A 15913-nucleotide genomic window follows, 5' to 3' on the forward strand; every position below is an offset into this window, starting at 1 on the left:
TTGATCAACCTAAGCTTAGATTTTATTTATATAAAAAAAAAACTGATCAGCACGTTAGAGGGAAAAAAAGGCAGTTTTAACCCAGTTTTGTTTAATATGATGCTACATTTAAGCTCGACTTTGTTAAAAAAAAAATGTATTAAAGGGGAACTCCGGTATTTTTAAACCTAGACCTTATTTCATGAAATACGTTTATCTACTCACCAAGAATAGTTTGGCGAAAGTCAGCGTTCATCAGAAGCTATTTAGATAACTCACAAACCATTAAAACAGAGTGAACAGGGCAGGGACAATGCAGCCTCTAAATAAGGCATTATCTGTCTTTATTTCACCAATACTTTAAGAAGAATGAATGAATGAATGTGTACTATAACTCTGTTAGCACATAGGTGCTGTTATGTGGCTACTTGCGGCTATAGGAGAGCTAACTGAGGGATTTCTACACAGGCACTCTACTGGGCCCACTTCATCCACACGACCCCCTGCAGCACAGTTTATTTACTCCTTCCTCTGTGACAGTCGGCTAACTTCACACAGAGTTTGCTACTGCTAGTTTTGTGCAACATGGCAGGATATTTATCAGATTTGACAATGTGAACGATGGCTTTGAGTAAGATAGATGTTCTTATCAGAGTGAATGAGCTGTGCTGCAGCCATGCGTGTGAATGAAGTGGTCCCAGTAAAGGTGTGTGTAGAATTCCTTCTGTTAGCTTTCCTATAGCTGCAAGTAGCCACATAACAGTAGCTATGTGCTAACAGAGCAATAGTACGCGTTCGTTCATTCATTCTTCTTAAAGTATTGGTGAAATAAAGACAGATAATGCCTTATTTAGAGGCTGCATTGTCCCTGCCCTGTTCAGTCTGTTTTAATGGCTATACGCCTATTGTGAGTTATCTAAATAGCTCCCGAAGGATGCCGACTCTCTCCAAACTGTTCTCGGTGAGTAGATAAACGTATTTCATGCCAAAAATAAGGTCTATGTTTAAAAATACCGGAGTTCCCCTTTAAAGTGGAAAAAAAAAAAAGGTCACAAAAGGCATCAGCCTAATCAATGAGCTCAAGAAATCAGAGGCCAAGGCCTCATTTTACATCTAAGAGGCTGTGTTGTGCTCACAAAGCCGAGGGATGGTGGTTTTGGAGCAACATTTAGCGAGCAGATGAGCAGACTCCACTGACAATAAAAAAGGAATTTTACCTACAGCAGGTGCTGATCTGAGTGTTGCTAATCACTGTGCTCAAAACTGGGGGCAAGCCCAGCTCTATCTACAGTAGCGAACTGACTCATTTCTAAAAAAAAACTTAACAGTCCCTGGAAGTTATTTGCACGAGCAGAAGTCGAACCGCTACAGAAAGGGAGCCCATTCCGTACGCATTGATCGATGACCCACGTGGGCGTCTCTCTCCCCGGCTGCAATTAGACCTTAAAGCCTTTTGTTTGAAAACAAGCTTGTTTTGAAATGCATAACCATACATTTCTGTATGAAAACCAGTTTTTAAATAGGTGTTGGACAAAACAAAACAAAAAAAAGAAGCTTTAAAACATGTTAAAAGTCACTTGAAATGGCGCTTGAGTGTCTTTTCTTTTATCCAGGTCTGAATGGAACACAGGGCAGCACAGATGAATGAGTTTACCTAAGATACAGCCTGGTGTAAAGTCATTATATGTAAGCAGTAAAGAAACTATTGTGACCCGTTTCCTGCTAAACGTCTTTAAAGCTGCGCAGTTTCAGTTGCCAGATGCGGATCTTTGATGAGTCCACTGAGACTGATGTAAAAAAAAAAAAAAAAAGAAATGGGAAGAAAGCGATTTTGGATCATATTTGGCACACAATCAGTGGGGGGGGGGTGCATTAACACAACAGCGGTACTTTTACTTCCATGGGACCTTTAAGATGCATGTTGGTTTTCAAACTTTTTTTTTTTTTTTTTGCTGAGCTGATAAAGAGTTTGAGAGCTGTTATCTGAAGATAAGACGCCGCTGTCCGGTCACACCTCCGTCACAGTGCACTGTCCGTCAGGACTGCGAGAGCGGAGACTGAGGGTAGAGCTGGAAGGCATGCCTCGGGGAGGAACTCTGGTCGGCTGGCTCTCTCTCAGTGGCCTTTGCCTGGTTCGTCTTCGTTCCAGCGGTTCCGCTCTCCCTCGATCGCACTCCTTCTCCTCTTCACTCTCACTGCTCCCAGATGCAAACTCGTACGACTGGGCCTCGTCGTCTCTTTCCACCTCCTCGCCCCCTGGCTGACTGACGAGGAGCTGGGAGAAAGACTGTTCCAGGGTGGAAGGTGATGGAGACAGAGGACTGGTAAGATGGCGCCCCAGGAGTGTTTGGGGTCTAACAGGTGGGAGAGACACCAGAATCCCAAAAGATGAGGACTGCGATTGGCCTGCAGAGTCTGATCCATCAGCTGAGCTGACGCGTTCTGTTGTTGCTGGGGCAACAGCTGCTGAAGCAGGGACAGGTCCAGGATCAGGCTCCAACCTCAATCCCGCCACCCCTTTTTTGGGGATATCGACAACATCCCTCTTTATCTTGCGTCTGCGGCCATGCTCATTCCTGCGGTACTGCACCATATTTTCCAGATCGGCCACATAAAGAAAGCCCGCAATCAGCATCTCTGTGCTCTTCCTGCCCTTCACAAAAGCCTCCTCCAACTCGCGGTTGGTTCTCTCGTCATACTGCCACCAGCCGTTGCGCCCCTCATAGTACCAAGCGTAGTCTCCACGAGACTCACTCCCACTTCGGCTCAGCCCCGCAGCTGCCGCCTTCAGTTCCTCAGGGGAGAGGAGAACCGGTCGCTCCAGGAAGTCCTCGGGGATCTCCTGCCGGCAGAGAGCACAGCGCTTGCTGTGCCACGAGGCACCTTTCACACACAGGAAACAGAAGACGTGGCAGCATGGGAGACGCACGGGATGGACGCAGCTCTGCAGGCAAATGGCACACTCCGGGGTGGTGCTGATGGTGGAGCTGGAGGAGTCCTCTCTTGCTTCGTCGAGCAGCTTGGAGGGAGCTGGGGCATTCACCGAAAAGTCCACTTCTCCACAAGCTGCCATGCTGCAGAGAGAACCAGTCACATCAAATCAGGTTTGACTGTACAGTTGAGGACTTGTGCACCAAACTGGTTTACTGACTCGGTTAAAAACATGGGAATGCAATTTAATGCCTCCTTCTAGTTTCTGTGGAATTCTCACAGTCTGTATTAGAGGCGACTTTGGGCTTGTTTTACAGGAAACGCGTTGAGTAAATTAGTGATCGCAGGTTGTAAAGTTTTGGAGTGGACTTGCCTTACGAGGCTTATTTCCAATATACGAAATCTGCCTCTCCACTAAACGTGAGAATAGAGACTTAGTTTGTTGTAAAGACAAAAGGATAAAATGACTGGATTTGTCAAATTAGTAGTTACTGTGTTTGCTATTAGCCTGTAAAATTCATACTGACACACTGAGCTTCCAGTCTATTGCTATAACTACATATGAGCAATGCAGTGTGAGGCCGCAGTCTCGTGATATATCCCACTTTGTGGTTATCACTATGCGTGGCTTATACTCACATAAGTTTAAGAATAAACTGATGGTTTTACGCTATAAGTATTCCGCTGTATGTATAGAGAGATTTTAAAAATTAGCCCCAGTCTCCATCACACACAGTAGGTAAGCACGCTTGCTTTGGGCTCTTACAACAACAACAAAAAACGGCATTGTTCGGGGCTAATTTTCATAGACCTGATTGCTTGTCTTTGGAGCGAGATCTGGCAACCCAGGCGTTGCTCTGTTGCTACTTCTGGGAACGCCCTCGTTCGCATGCAACAACTTCTCCATTAAGCCAAAAATCCCTATATAAATGCAATTACTCTGGTTTAGGCAACTTGTATGTCGACTTTCATGATACGTGGAGCAGCCTCGGTTATTTTCCTCATTATTTTAGTCAAATAAACGGCATATTAAGGGCCTTCTCTGTTTAGCAGTGCTAACGTACCCGCCTTCCTTAGCTCACTGCTAAGCTAACCCCAGCGGATTTGCTAATTAAATCAACACTTTTCTTTTTCTGATGTTGGATGTTTGTCTTCGTGTCCCGAAGTACCATTATAACTGACTTACTATCAGTTGAGGTCAAATTTTCACCTTACTGCCGTTAACTTGACAGCTCCAGTAACATATTTTTAGCCTGTTAGCTTTAAGTGCCCCTCCTAGCTCTTTAGTTTCTCTATGGATATACTCACCTGTGCACAGGGAGCCTCTAAAAGCGTCCTCAATTGAAGCGGAGAAGGAGATATTTATACAGCTGTATTCATATTTGGTTGTTGAGTAATTTATGCCGAGCAATGACTCCGGTGCTGCGTTATTTGAGCCCTCGGAGTGTCAGTCCAGCCCTGGGCAGATTTCTGTTCGCCTGGATTGACCTCACACCCACCAACATGCTGTGTAGATCTGTTGCAGCTGCGCACTGTGCACAGTCTTTCCACTCAATCCTGTGTTCTTATTTACTTGGAGCATTAAAAAGTTCAGATATCCAGCAGAAGTTTACAAAGCTTTCAACTCTTGCTACAATGATCAACTATAAAACACGCAGTTACTGTTTGTGGCTCCTGCAACTCCCAGATTGTATATTGCTGATGTTTTGTGTCATTTTCCTTCCCAATGTGGCTTTTCTTTGTGTCTCATGTAGGTCATTTTGTGGTCACTCAATATCTCTGTGGTTCCTGGTCATTTTTGTATTCATTTGTGATTATCATAATTTGCCTTTAGCTTAGCACCACTTGGTAGCTGTCCTGAATAATACTTTGTATGTTTTTTCATGTGCTTCTTTTGTTTGTTTCCTCATTTTATCTGTCTTCAGTTCGTACATTCTGTATCATATGTTGGGCATCTTATGTCTTATTTGGATTATTTGAAGTCACTGTGGTTGTTTTGGGACCACGTCTTCATTGTTTGGCATCCCCGTCAATTTTAAAACTACATTTTATTATTTGCTTTGGTTGTTTTTTATTTTGTATATTAATATATTTGTATTTTCTATAATTCTGGGAGAAGACCAGGGCCCCTGACTTCTTGAGCCCCTTAACTTGCATCTGGCAGATAACCTCAGTAATCAGTTCATGTATATACACGCCTGGATATGTAGATGTACTCAATATTTTAGACTTTGTGAGGAGGTGAGATATAGACTATTTTTTTCTTGTGTGTAAATTTTATTTTCATCATATAATCAACTTAAGAAATGCCTCAAGAGCATTTACAATCTGTACAGCAGCGGCCACCTACAGTCCACTGACACTCATCTTAGAAAACACTCCATAAAAGTGTGAAACTAAGTGAGTGAGTGGCAACATAGGCGGGATTCCGCTTCAAGGAGAGGCAGACATGCAATATATGTGTATACAGGAGAGCATTTACAATATGAACAATCAGGATTAATTAACTATAACATCTTTAAGCAGCCTCTGGGTATCAACATCAGATCTGTACCTTCCAAACACAGTTGTGTAATTTCTTTGCATAAAAAAAAACCAAAAAACTGAATGGGAATGGCAGCAGAAGACCTTTTTGAATATTTGCCATCAATTTTTCTGTCGGACTGCATTGGAAAATCTGTTATTTTAGCAATAGACATTATTGCGAATTCTTTTAGTCCTCCAGCCTTTTTAAAATGCTGGACAACATAGAATCAGAATAGCAGATTGAATGCTTCCAGTCAAACATCACAGCCTGGTTCTGTGTCTCTTTTTGACGACACATTTCCTGATCTCTGACACATGTGGACAGGGGTCACCGCAGACGCTTGGGGAGCGCAGGACCTGTCGGGTGCGCGCCTCCTCTCCCCTCCTGTAGGCTCGCTTGTTGTCTTTCTGAGCACACTGACTCCAACCTGTCCACTCTCCAACCTCACAGGGAACTTGAAGAGACAGCAAACAATCAGAAAAACACTCGGTGGGGAGAGACTGGTGAAAACGGGAGAAAGGGAAGAAGTCTCACTTTGAGGGACGCACTGCATTAATGGTACATCTGGCTCAAACCCTCTTGGACAGATGTGGTAGCACTGACCGTGGAGATGGTACATGTCTGCGTGACACTTTGCGCACGTGCTCCTCTTCACGCACACCTCGCAGCCTGTAGGGCATTCTGACAAAGAGAAGACACAAATTACAATGCTTACAGTACTTTTGAAAATGTGGAGAAACTAGTTTCAGCGATGCATGGAAGCGACATGCTCCGGGTCGATGATGTGGAAAATCTCCTTACCTGTGCACTCTTGCAGTTCTGCATTTGCTGTCCAGCCCTTCGGACAACTGCTTTCACATTTGCCTCGGAACAGGAAGTGGCCCGGATGGCAGCGTGTGCAGAAAGTTTCACTGAAGCAGGAAGCACAGTCTGCCTTGCACTCTGCAGGCCAATGGGAATGAACTTTGGTCAGTGCAATTTGTTTAATTTCTATTGAAACGTGTCAGTTTTAGCACAGAGTGCCAAGTATTGGAACAATAACGGTCATCAGAATTATTGGGCTTTTAGAGATTTCTTTGAGCTGCTCTTCGTCTGGAGCAGAATGATTGTAGAACATATTTAATAGAGGGATATCAGACAAGAATTTGGTGAAAAAGTTTCATTTTGGGGTTTTGTGAAATAAACACGGGTCAAAATTCTTAATGCACCCCTCTTATATTATCATCCACCAAGGCGAATGTCTGCTTTGAACTGGAAGCTGCTGAAACACCATCTGTGTCTCATAGCTGGTTTTACTTTGCCATGAACTAACACAGTGACCAGAGGTACCTTCAGAGGAGTAAAGGCAAGCCATTCAAACACAAAAGAACTTGGTCGCATCATGATTTGGTAACCATAAAACTAGATGATGGCACAAAGTGAACGGCAAAATGAAGGATTTTTCAGCATATGCTCAAAGTTGAAACAGAGAAAAACGCACATCAGAACTGGCTGTGCAATGGATGAGACAGTCTACGCCATATTTTTCTGCAAATTCAGCCAAGAAGAGTCAATAATTATCCACCAGAGCTCCTCCAGAAGCCTGCTTATGGCTACCAAAGGCATCGGGTCAGTGTGGAACTTGCAAATGGACATTTAGCCAAGTATAGTGGGGTTGTACATTCATTTTTAGCCTTTGTCGGTTTTAGAAAACTCAGAATAAATTAAAACTTGAGCACCAAATTCTGGTTCTTTCTCTCTACTAAATATGAGCAGCAATACAAACATGCTGCCTTTGTAAAATAACTATTGAGAGAAACGACTGAGAGCCCAATATAGTCATGCTGCCCATGCTGATCATGAGTATATGTAAACGTCCGACCAAATTCGTTACCATATGCACTTAAGTTTTCTTCAAATGCATTCACATATCAGCCACTGGTACCTACTGGTGCAGGTGCTGATGTGTGGAGAGCGCGTGCCAAAGTGACCTCGGGGACAGGAGGACAAACACGTCCCTCTCTGACGCATTCCGTCCAGCTCCAGGTGGAAGAAGAGGCGAGGTTTACAGGACAGACAGCCGTTCAGGGCTGAGCATGTCGCACATCCTGCCTGACAAACCATGCTCGATGAAGAGCTACCTGTCGAGGACAAGGGTACACATTTTATGAGTGTGTGTGTTTGTGGGGCTGGGCGTTCTGGCTGATAGAGTCCTACTGTAAATAAAAACAACTGAAACACTCAGTTCGCTCATCTACGCCCCATTTACAACATGCACATTTTTCAGACGACTTGGTTTTATGATGTAAGATCCTAGCTGTGAAATGTGAAAGAACACATTTATTTTCTCCACATGTTGTATCCGCCTACCCTGCAGTCTTCTGCAAAACAACGATGGGGCACGTTTCACATGCCGTAGCTGACTGTAATATTGAAAATGTGTAGATATGGCGAGTCATGCCTTACATACTTACGTTTCCATCTCAGAATATTCGGGCCGTCTTGGCCATTAGACAGATTCATTACGTGCAGAATCCAAATTAGCAATGGTGAGTGCATTTTCCTTTGCCTTCAGTTCGACATTAACCCAGTCAGCAAAGACGCCGCGCCTCCTCACGGCCCAAATCCCATGGTCTATAATTGAAAGGTTGGTGCAGTACTCCCCAAGTCATTCAAATGGACCCACGTAGAGACTCCAACTTGGGTAACAGAACAGCAGCTGAGAGCAGAGATGTTTTCTGGGGGGAAAAAAACTAACAAACAAAAAAAACAACTCATAAGCATTCCTTGAGATCATTCGAGCTGCCAGAATGCCATGGAGAATGCAAACAGAGGAGCAACCATCATAAGATAGTCGAATGTAAAGTTTGGATAAGCTGCTGTGGGCTCTTTTCCTGCAGGCTTTCACAATCCCAGCCACTCCTCTCCTTCTTATTCAACCCTCCTCCTGATCCATTATCACAGTGGCCTTGTCTCTTGCTCTAAACCGACACACGTAATGTGACTAATAACGCTGCACTTTCCAAATGACGAACCAGCTCACTGGATATATTCCTCCGCGTCTGTGAAACACTTTTATCGGTCATCTAAAGCTTGCCTTTCTGATTTTAATTCCTGCTCCACTGGGGAATCCGTCTCCCTAATTTCGTTCACCTCGGGGCTTTGAAACACCCCTCAGGGGGAAAGCATCTGTACTAACTTTACATCTGAATCCTGGAAGTGAAGATAAAAGCAGGATTTTTGTGACATCACAAGCGGCCACTAATTAAACTCAGATGGAATTTACAAAATGTAACACCTCCGATGTACTTTTTTTTTTTACTTCCTATATCCCCTGGGGGAGCTCTATATTCGCTTATGACCAACATATGAACCAACCACAAGACTCCTCAGTGTCAGACTATTATGCACAAGCAGATTTTTTTCCTTTTCTTTTCTTTTCTATTGTCAAAACAATCTTCATCTTTAAATTTTTTAAACCCTTACCAAATAGTTTTGGTAAGGGTTTAAAAACCCATAAACCAAACCAGCTTTGATCCCTGAGTCTAGCCAAGTATCAAGTGAGCATAAAATTAAATCAAGATAGGCTTCTAACAAGACTTACGAGAGACTTTGAGGAGTGGAATTCTCAGCATGACTCAACGAGAGTTAATGGCGAGAATACAATTACTGGGAAAAATCCAGCATTGACCCATTCTCACTCTCAACTCAAGTACCCGGCTGGTCGGGAGCCTGCCAGGCTGGTTTTGAACGCACAGGGTACCCAGTGAGTGTCACTTTTTGACGCAAAGGGTTTCCTCTGAGCTAATAGCGCAACGATCGCAAGATGTGTTGCCACTTCAACATGGATAATGTCGGCGATGCTTGTCGTGATAAAATGCATTTAACTGCGTTTTGTGTTTTCTGAAGCTGTCCGAGTGCTTTTAACGCCTTACAAAGTAGTGTCGTAGTTGAGCGAAGGAAGTCAAAATCAAGACCTGAAGTCAAAATAAAGACAAAGGAGTGAAAAGCTGTCTCAAGGTTGGACTCAAAGAGTTGCATAGTTGGGAGTGGGTTGTCCAACCCCCCCTTCCTCCCTAATGCTGTTTAACATTACAACAGCCACTGTGTCACTTACTACTGTCGAAACTACGGAAACTGACGGAAAAAAAGGGGTACCCAATGCGTTGAAAAACGATGGCAGGGAATCTTGACCACGTGGCAGTACGTGACGAGTTCTGGATGAGAATGCGTTGCCTGCGCAAATCTGAAACAACACGGATTTTCTTTCAATAGGGCTGAAAGCGGAAGAAGGCCATTTTTTTCTTCAAATTTTTTAATTTAATATGGTCATAATGGACTTTTTTGTGGGAAAAAAAGGCACAAATGAATACATGTTAGTTAGAACATATCTGGAGACGTTCTTTAACATTTACTAACAGCACAGTAATGACTGTGGAATATCATTTTCAACAGGCAATACGGCTAATATAACATTTTATCAATTAACCATAAGAAAAAGAAGCATTAGCTTGCTAACAATCTGTCAAGTTCTTCATTGTGTAAGTATAGAGCTGAGAGTGCTCATCTGAAACACAAGCCTCTGTGTTCAAATCACTGGCAAATCTAATCGCCACATGAAATCGTGACCATGAAAACAAAGTATTTCCTCATTTGTTTCCAATAAAAATAATACGTTTTGAAGCATTCATCACAACATCAACTTTGACATACAAAGAAGCGTCTGTGCCAACCGAATAACATCACAGTAATGGAGCAACGTGTGATTCCAACGTGTCCACACTTTATATATCCAAGTTTGACAAAAAACATGAGCTGGCACGGTATGTTTTCCATTAAGATCTGGGTTCAGGAAACAGGGAACCAAAAACTACAGGATGATTTGACTACCTCCCCGTGAGAAAGCAAAATTAAAAGAACTGGAGGTGTCAGAAAGGATCTGCGATTCCCTTCAACATGCTGGAAGGTGATGAAAGTGTCTGTCCTCCAGGAGTTCAGTTGCTTGGAATCTCAGAAAGCATTATCAACTGTTTTGGGAACTCTGTGATTCGACTTCTCCAAAACAGACGTGAACTCTACCGTCATCCAGAACGCTGGTCCAGGAAATCCTTTGCTTCTTTAATTCAGTTCTGTGCTTTGTACCTTAATCTTTTCCATCAACTCTGATAGCATCATTGCCTTCTTTTTTTTTTGACAAATGTGATGAGGCATGTGCTTGTTTTTGTACGTCTTGTCAGATTACTTTCAGACTCATGAGATGCTACTCCTGCAGGAAGACTAGCAGAGACAGCAAACCCTGTAAAAACATGTGTTCCTCATTGGGAAACGGAGAGCAAGTTTTCGCTTCTTAGCTCATCTGTAAAAATGTCACCGGAGGAATCGGCAGATTTGCAGTGAGACTTCCCGCTGGAGCTGATTTACCTTGAGAAACAGAGATTTAAAAGGACGCAGACAGAGGAGCTGGACGGGGCCTCATTGGTTGATTTTAATTGTAAACAACTAGAGCAAACACCATAGAACCAAACACTTTAGTACATGTGTTAAGAGAGGAACCTCTGGATGTGCAGCCAACAGCTGGAGGTTTGATCATCAATCAACCTGTGTGTAGTGAATTGGTAAATAGAAATAAAAAATAAAAAAAACATATAAAAGCAGGAGTGTGAAAAGGCTTAACTCTGTCGTTGCGTACTGATTTCATCGCAACAAGAAGTAGGATTCAGAAACAAAAAGAGTTTGCTTTAGTTTTGAGAACATATGAAGATGTATTATCAGATGTAAGAAGCTCTCCGTTAAAATAGAAACAAACACGTATGAGAATCACTGCGAGGACAGCAAGACAGAGCGACTCCTGAGAGAGGTGTGAAAGGATCTGCAGACCCACTAACGCCTCCCTAACTCTGACCGGGAACAAAAACATGGCAAGAAGATGCTCACTGGGGTGCCAGATCAGATTCTTGAAGAAAATAACCACAAGAGGCCAAGGAATGTCTGAACTGCCAAAAAAAAAAAAAAAAGAGAGTCAGGAAATGATAAAGATGGACAATTCCAAGTACAGAAGGCTGAGAACCGAGTGAGAAATAAAACACATGAACATGTGTTTCATCACTCTTACGTGAAGGCATATTCATCAAGTTTGATGTCAATAAAGGGTGTGAAACAAACCAAGCGAAACTTTTGCTTTGCAACAGACGACGCCGTTCAAAGAATAATCTTCCAAATATTAACAATTTTACAACATCAACTTTGACCTTTCTATTTGAAGCAGATGTCTGGCTGTGAGGAACCCTGTGGTGATAAGAAGCGAGCAGGATATCATCTCAGGACGCAGATAATCTGCGTGAAGAGGTGAGGAATTTGAAGAGGATGTGAAGCGTGCAGCTGAAGACAGAGACCATGACGGATGATAGGAGAGCGAGACGGGAGCCGAGGATCATCCACACACACAAAAATGCTTTTAGGTCTTCTAATACATTTTGGTTACTGGTCTTTCTTTGCATAGAACTTTCTGACAAGTCCACATTTGGTTGCTCTTTTATTTATAGATTTTTTTGAAAAAGCTGTACAATTCATGCTGGTATCCATTTCTTTAAGAAAAAAACAGCTTCACAAAGTGACATTAAACATCACAGCTGCTGAAGCCATGAATTAATTATAATACAAAGTAGTTTTCAGCATTTTAAGCCCCCAGATAAAATATGAGCCAGAATAACATTCACAAGAATTTAATTTAAAAAAAGATAAAACGCACAAAACGATGACAAGTAAACAGATAGAGAAGAAGGGTATGTTTCAAACAAAGAGAGTAAATACAGAGCAGATTTTCAAATGAAAACAAACAAGGAAGAGCAAAGAGTCGTGCTGCTGTCTCATGACAACAGAACGCCGGCGGTCCTCATCTTCATCCTCTTGCCTTTTTCAGCACTTTCTACAAAGAAAGAAAAGGTCTGTCAGCCAATGTTTTGTTCAAACAAGCATCCATTTTCTACACCCGCTTTCAACATCAGATGATATCCACACTGAAGAGGACACTTCTTTCATGGTGTGACATGTAAAATGGAGCAAAGGGCCTGCCTCTCAAAGTAAAAGTAAAAACTGTGTTACAGAGCTCACATGAGGGAACGAAACCCAACTGTGTGTAAATCCATTTTGTTGTTTGTTAAATTTTGTTTTCACATGGCTTTGTTTGGCATCCGGAATTCCACAGAATATATAGACGACATTCATTTTTTCTTTTTAAAGACGGAAACCAGATGTTCGGTGTGGCAGCTATGAAGCCAGTTTATTTGTTTACTTATGAGAACCAGAAGCAAGCCTGTGAACTTGTCGACGCTCGACAGAAATTGAGCAACCGAAAAATCTGCCGGCCAGTTTGCTTTTCCAATATCCTGACGTGCTTTCGTTGTGGCCTCTCTTTGAATGCCACTACAATAGCTGAAATATGTCAGTTTCCTTGTTTTAGACTTACGGGGACAGTCAAACCCATATTTTGACTACTGCTAAATCACTATGAAAACAGCCGCAGCTCTGATCGAAGTGAACTTAAAAAGGAAATTGAATGAACACTTTATCAATATTCTGTAAACAGCTCGCTGCGTGTGTGGACATGTTGTCGGCTATATGGCGTCGAAGTTGTAACTAAAAGTAATAAGAGAGAGAAGAGAAAATAAAAGGCCGGAGCTCAGCGAAATCACCTTGTAAACTGCTCGGACATGCTGGGCTCGGATAGTTGCAGATTTTTCCTCGAACGCTTTGGCCTTCGCCTCCTCAGCCAGGCTATTCAAAAACACCAGAGTCAGCAGTTCAATCTGAAAACAAAGGAAGAAACGGACTTGCTAGTTGAAGATTTCTGTTAGCATGCTAACATTAGCCGAGAGCAAAGCAAACACGCACAATAACGTACCATGGCTTCTGACGCCGGCCCAACGTTGACGTGCCCTTTCGCTTTCGCTCTAATTGTTCTTTTTAATTTGGGTGCTTTGTTCAGCATCTTGGGTATTATTCCGTACAAAACACACACTCAGAACCGTCAACAAGTTTGTTTACGTATTCCAATCTCCCGCTTCTCGAACTTCCGGTATAACTTCTTCTTCGTGTTTTCTTTTCTACTTTTGTGTCCTCGTCCTGCCATCTGCTGTTTTCTTGTTGTTTTGTGTGGTGCAAAGCGTGGATAAAATTATATCAATTATTTGTCTTATTTTCACAAACATTAATATACATAATTTCTATGAAGAAACAAATCCCGCGTAAAAGCAAATTATTTAAGAACAATCTCCCTCAAGATCTTATCCCTTTTTCTAATTGTGTCGTTTATGCTGCCACCTAGCCGTCACTTTGAGCTACTGCAGTAGCAACCCTGACTTATCTCAATCCGGGTTAGCGGATAATGATGGCAGCCACCACGGAGAAAGCGGCCGGCATGAGTAATATGCTGCAATTTATGAAACTCATCGGGCAACTCAAAGTAAGGCTTCTTCCAAAAGTAGGCCTATGTCTAAAGTGATTTGCTCCCTGTCCGATAGTAAAGAACAGAGATTATATTAATGCTTAATTTTCTGTTTCTTGTCCTGCAAAAGTTTTTGTCTGAACCAAAGTGGAGAAGCATCTCAGCTCAAATACCCCCTTGGTGCTGTTGTGTGAAACAGTAAACTCTGATCTGATGGCTGCAACTCAGACGAACAACTCGAGGAAATAACATACATATTTGAATAAGTCCGAGTGTGAAGAAATGCTGCCTTGATAGAATGATTTCTAATGATCAACGTGTTTTTTTATGCAAAATACTTCTAAAAATGCATCTTAGATGGAAAACTCACGTGTGATTAATACAATAATACTTTGTGTATGACTTTAAATTGTAGTTAAGTTCCAAAGTGTGTTTTGTTCAATCCAGAGTTTAACCTGTCAGAGGTTTGAGGCTGTGAACAATTAAACATGACCTGAAAGACTCGATGAAGTGCTTTCCTATTGCATTCATCAAATAAAAGAAATCTGGCGAGAAGTGGTGTATGTTTGGGCAGATTTTTCCTCTGATGACTCATTTGTTGAGGCTGATGTAACCCGCAGAGGGTGCCACGGACCGGCTGGGTGTACAGGAAGGTGGAGAAACCTGAGAGTGTATCAGACCACATGTACCGCATGGCCATGATGTCTCTGACCATCACCGACCCCACAGTGGACAAAGACAGGTAAGAGGTGGGGGCATTGTTAAACTGAACCATGATGTGACTGACATTTGTTGATTATTTGAATCACAAGCAACTGTTCACCCCTCATCTGTCTGTCCCCAGGTGCATAAAGCTGGCTCTTGTCCATGACATGGCAGAGTGCATTGTGGGAGATATCGCTCCATCAGACAACATCAGTAAAGCAGAGAAACATAGGAGAGAAGAGGCGAGTGAGCAGCAGCATCAAAGCAACAGTAATTGATAACATGATTCTCTTTTTTTTTTTATTTAAAAACACGTTTCCCCTTTTTCTTTCCCAGGAAGCAATGAGACATCTGACCAGACTTCTGCCAGAGGGACTCAAACAGGAGATTTATGCACTGTGGGAGGTGTGCTGCTTTGGTTTAACTTGCAACAAAGCCTTTTAAAGTTTGGGCTTCCTGCTCGCGGTCCTCATAACCACATTTATAAGTGGGATGTTCTGGTGGATTTGCAGGAATACGAATCTCAGAGCAGTCCAGAGGCCAGGCTGGTGAAGCAGTTTGACCTCCTAGAGATGATCCTGCAGGCTCACGAGTACGAAGAGCTGGAGGGAACACCCGGAAGACTGCAGGAGTTCTTCGACTCCACCGCCGGTAGACCTCCATCTCACTGAATTCTAACCTTCAAGTTAGTCCGTCAAAAGTTTGTTTTATTATACAACTTTTACACCCCACTCTTACTGGTTTAGGTCGGTTCGAACACCCGGCCGTGCTGCAGCTGCTCAGCTCCTTGAACGCAGAAAGAGGAAGTCACATGAGCAACAGCGATCGCACAAAGAACTCTGGGGAATCGCAGACTGATGGTTCAGCATCTGACGAGGCACAGGCAAACGCATCCTGACTGAATGCAAAAAAAGCCTTTCAACAGATCAACGGGTGAAACATGACATTCATGTGCAGTGATGCATCAATGGGTCGCACGACCGGACCTGCAAACAGAGGAGTGGGAAACTGCTCCACTGGCTTTAAAGTCTACTGGTTCAAACTTGGGAGATTGAACACGTCGATGCAAAGTTTCAACTTAAGCTGGGAAGTTCTTCCCTGAAAGAGCTTTTAAGATAAAACCGTTGTTGACGTGCCCTGATAATGTCACAGTGCAAGTAGTTAAAATACGGCTAAATGCCCGGAAATACCACAGAAATAAAAAGATGCATTAAACAGAAATGCTCCAATGTAGCAATGAAGGTGACGATTCTGTTCATTCTGCTTACTGCTGGTGGTAAAACTGTATAAACTTCCAACGTAGTGTTCATGCTCTTTCTGCCGCAGTCTGCAGAACATCTCTCTAACGT

General features: G+C 42.8%; 4 protein-coding genes across 5 annotated transcripts; 1 reads left to right on the top strand and 3 right to left on the bottom strand.

The window, feature by feature from the left end:
- Window positions 1-1032: 1032 nt before the first annotated feature.
- LOC140267284 (E3 ubiquitin-protein ligase RNF146-B-like) lies at window positions 1033-4416 on the bottom strand. Of its 2 annotated transcripts, none has more exons than XM_072362511.1 (2): window positions 4121-4207; window positions 1033-3053 (listed from the first exon to the last, which is right to left on the bottom strand). In XM_072362511.1, the coding sequence occupies exon 2, from the start codon at window positions 3050-3052 to the stop codon at window positions 1988-1990; it is 1065 nt and encodes a 354-aa protein (XP_072218612.1). In that variant the 5' UTR covers window position 3053; window positions 4121-4207; the 3' UTR covers window positions 1033-1987. The 2 variants fall into 2 exon arrangements, with proteins under 2 accessions (XP_072218612.1, XP_072218611.1); XM_072362510.1 differs by lacking the exon at window positions 4121-4207 and adding an exon at window positions 4219-4416 and having other exon boundaries at window positions 1034-3053.
- Window positions 4417-5512: 1096 nt separating this feature from the next.
- Window positions 5513-8163, bottom strand: LOC140266891 (R-spondin-3-like). The gene is made up of 5 exons (XM_072362017.1): window positions 7891-8163; window positions 7366-7557; window positions 6239-6379; window positions 5972-6118; window positions 5513-5891 (listed from the first exon to the last, which is right to left on the bottom strand). The coding sequence occupies exons 1-5, from the start codon at window positions 7973-7975 to the stop codon at window positions 5698-5700; spliced, it is 759 nt and encodes a 252-aa protein (XP_072218118.1). The 5' UTR covers window positions 7976-8163; the 3' UTR covers window positions 5513-5697.
- A 3959-nt stretch (window positions 8164-12122) lies between these two features.
- Window positions 12123-13509, bottom strand: cenpw (centromere protein W). Its single transcript, XM_072362138.1, has 3 exons — window positions 13317-13509; window positions 13108-13221; window positions 12123-12341 (listed from the first exon to the last, which is right to left on the bottom strand). Exons 1-3 carry the CDS (start codon window positions 13401-13403, stop codon window positions 12315-12317), a joined length of 228 nt encoding a protein of 75 aa, XP_072218239.1. The 5' UTR covers window positions 13404-13509; the 3' UTR covers window positions 12123-12314.
- Window positions 13510-13792: 283 nt separating this feature from the next.
- hddc2 (HD domain containing 2) lies at window positions 13793-15797 on the top strand. The gene is made up of 6 exons (XM_072362134.1): window positions 13793-13877; window positions 14480-14601; window positions 14704-14810; window positions 14905-14969; window positions 15077-15215; window positions 15311-15797. Exons 1-6 carry the CDS (start codon window positions 13800-13802, stop codon window positions 15460-15462), a joined length of 663 nt encoding a protein of 220 aa, XP_072218235.1. The 5' UTR covers window positions 13793-13799; the 3' UTR covers window positions 15463-15797.
- Window positions 15798-15913: the final 116 nt, after the last annotated feature.

This window comes from Leuresthes tenuis, unplaced genomic scaffold (genome assembly GCF_036924035.1).
Source record: "Leuresthes tenuis unplaced genomic scaffold, fLeuTen1.0.hap1 SCAF_13, whole genome shotgun sequence".
Taxonomy (NCBI): Eukaryota; Metazoa; Chordata; class Actinopteri; order Atheriniformes; family Atherinopsidae; genus Leuresthes; species Leuresthes tenuis.

Bases quoted from the DNA above. Each gene is read 5' to 3' on its own strand.
- LOC140267284 (XM_072362511.1), bottom strand. From the start codon at position 3,052: ATGGCAGCTTGTGGAGAAGTGGACTTTTCGGTGAATGCCCCAGCTCCC.
- LOC140266891 (XM_072362017.1), bottom strand. From the start codon at position 7,975: ATGCACTCACCATTGCTAATTTGGATTCTGCACGTAATGAATCTGTCT. The intron at 7,558-7,890 runs GTAAGTATGTAA...TGTCCTCGACAG, and splicing joins GAATATTCTGAGATGGAAAC to GTAGCTCTTCATCGAGCATG. The intron at 5,892-5,971 runs GTGAGACTTCTT...TGTCTCTTCAAG, and splicing joins AATGCAGTGCGTCCCTCAAA to TTCCCTGTGAGGTTGGAGAG.
- cenpw (XM_072362138.1), bottom strand. From the start codon at position 13,403: ATGCTGAACAAAGCACCCAAATTAAAAAGAACAATTAGAGCGAAAGCG. The intron at 13,222-13,316 runs GTACGTTATTGT...CTTTGTTTTCAG, and splicing joins GGCCGGCGTCAGAAGCCATG to ATTGAACTGCTGACTCTGGT. The intron at 12,342-13,107 runs GTGATTTCGCTG...CTTTCTTTGTAG, and splicing joins ATGTCCGAGCAGTTTACAAG to AAAGTGCTGAAAAAGGCAAG.
- hddc2 (XM_072362134.1), top strand. From the start codon at position 13,800: ATGATGGCAGCCACCACGGAGAAAGCGGCCGGCATGAGTAATATGCTG. The intron at 13,878-14,479 runs GTAAGGCTTCTT...TGTAACCCGCAG, and splicing joins AACTCATCGGGCAACTCAAA to AGGGTGCCACGGACCGGCTG. The intron at 14,602-14,703 runs GTAAGAGGTGGG...GTCTGTCCCCAG, and splicing joins CCCACAGTGGACAAAGACAG to GTGCATAAAGCTGGCTCTTG.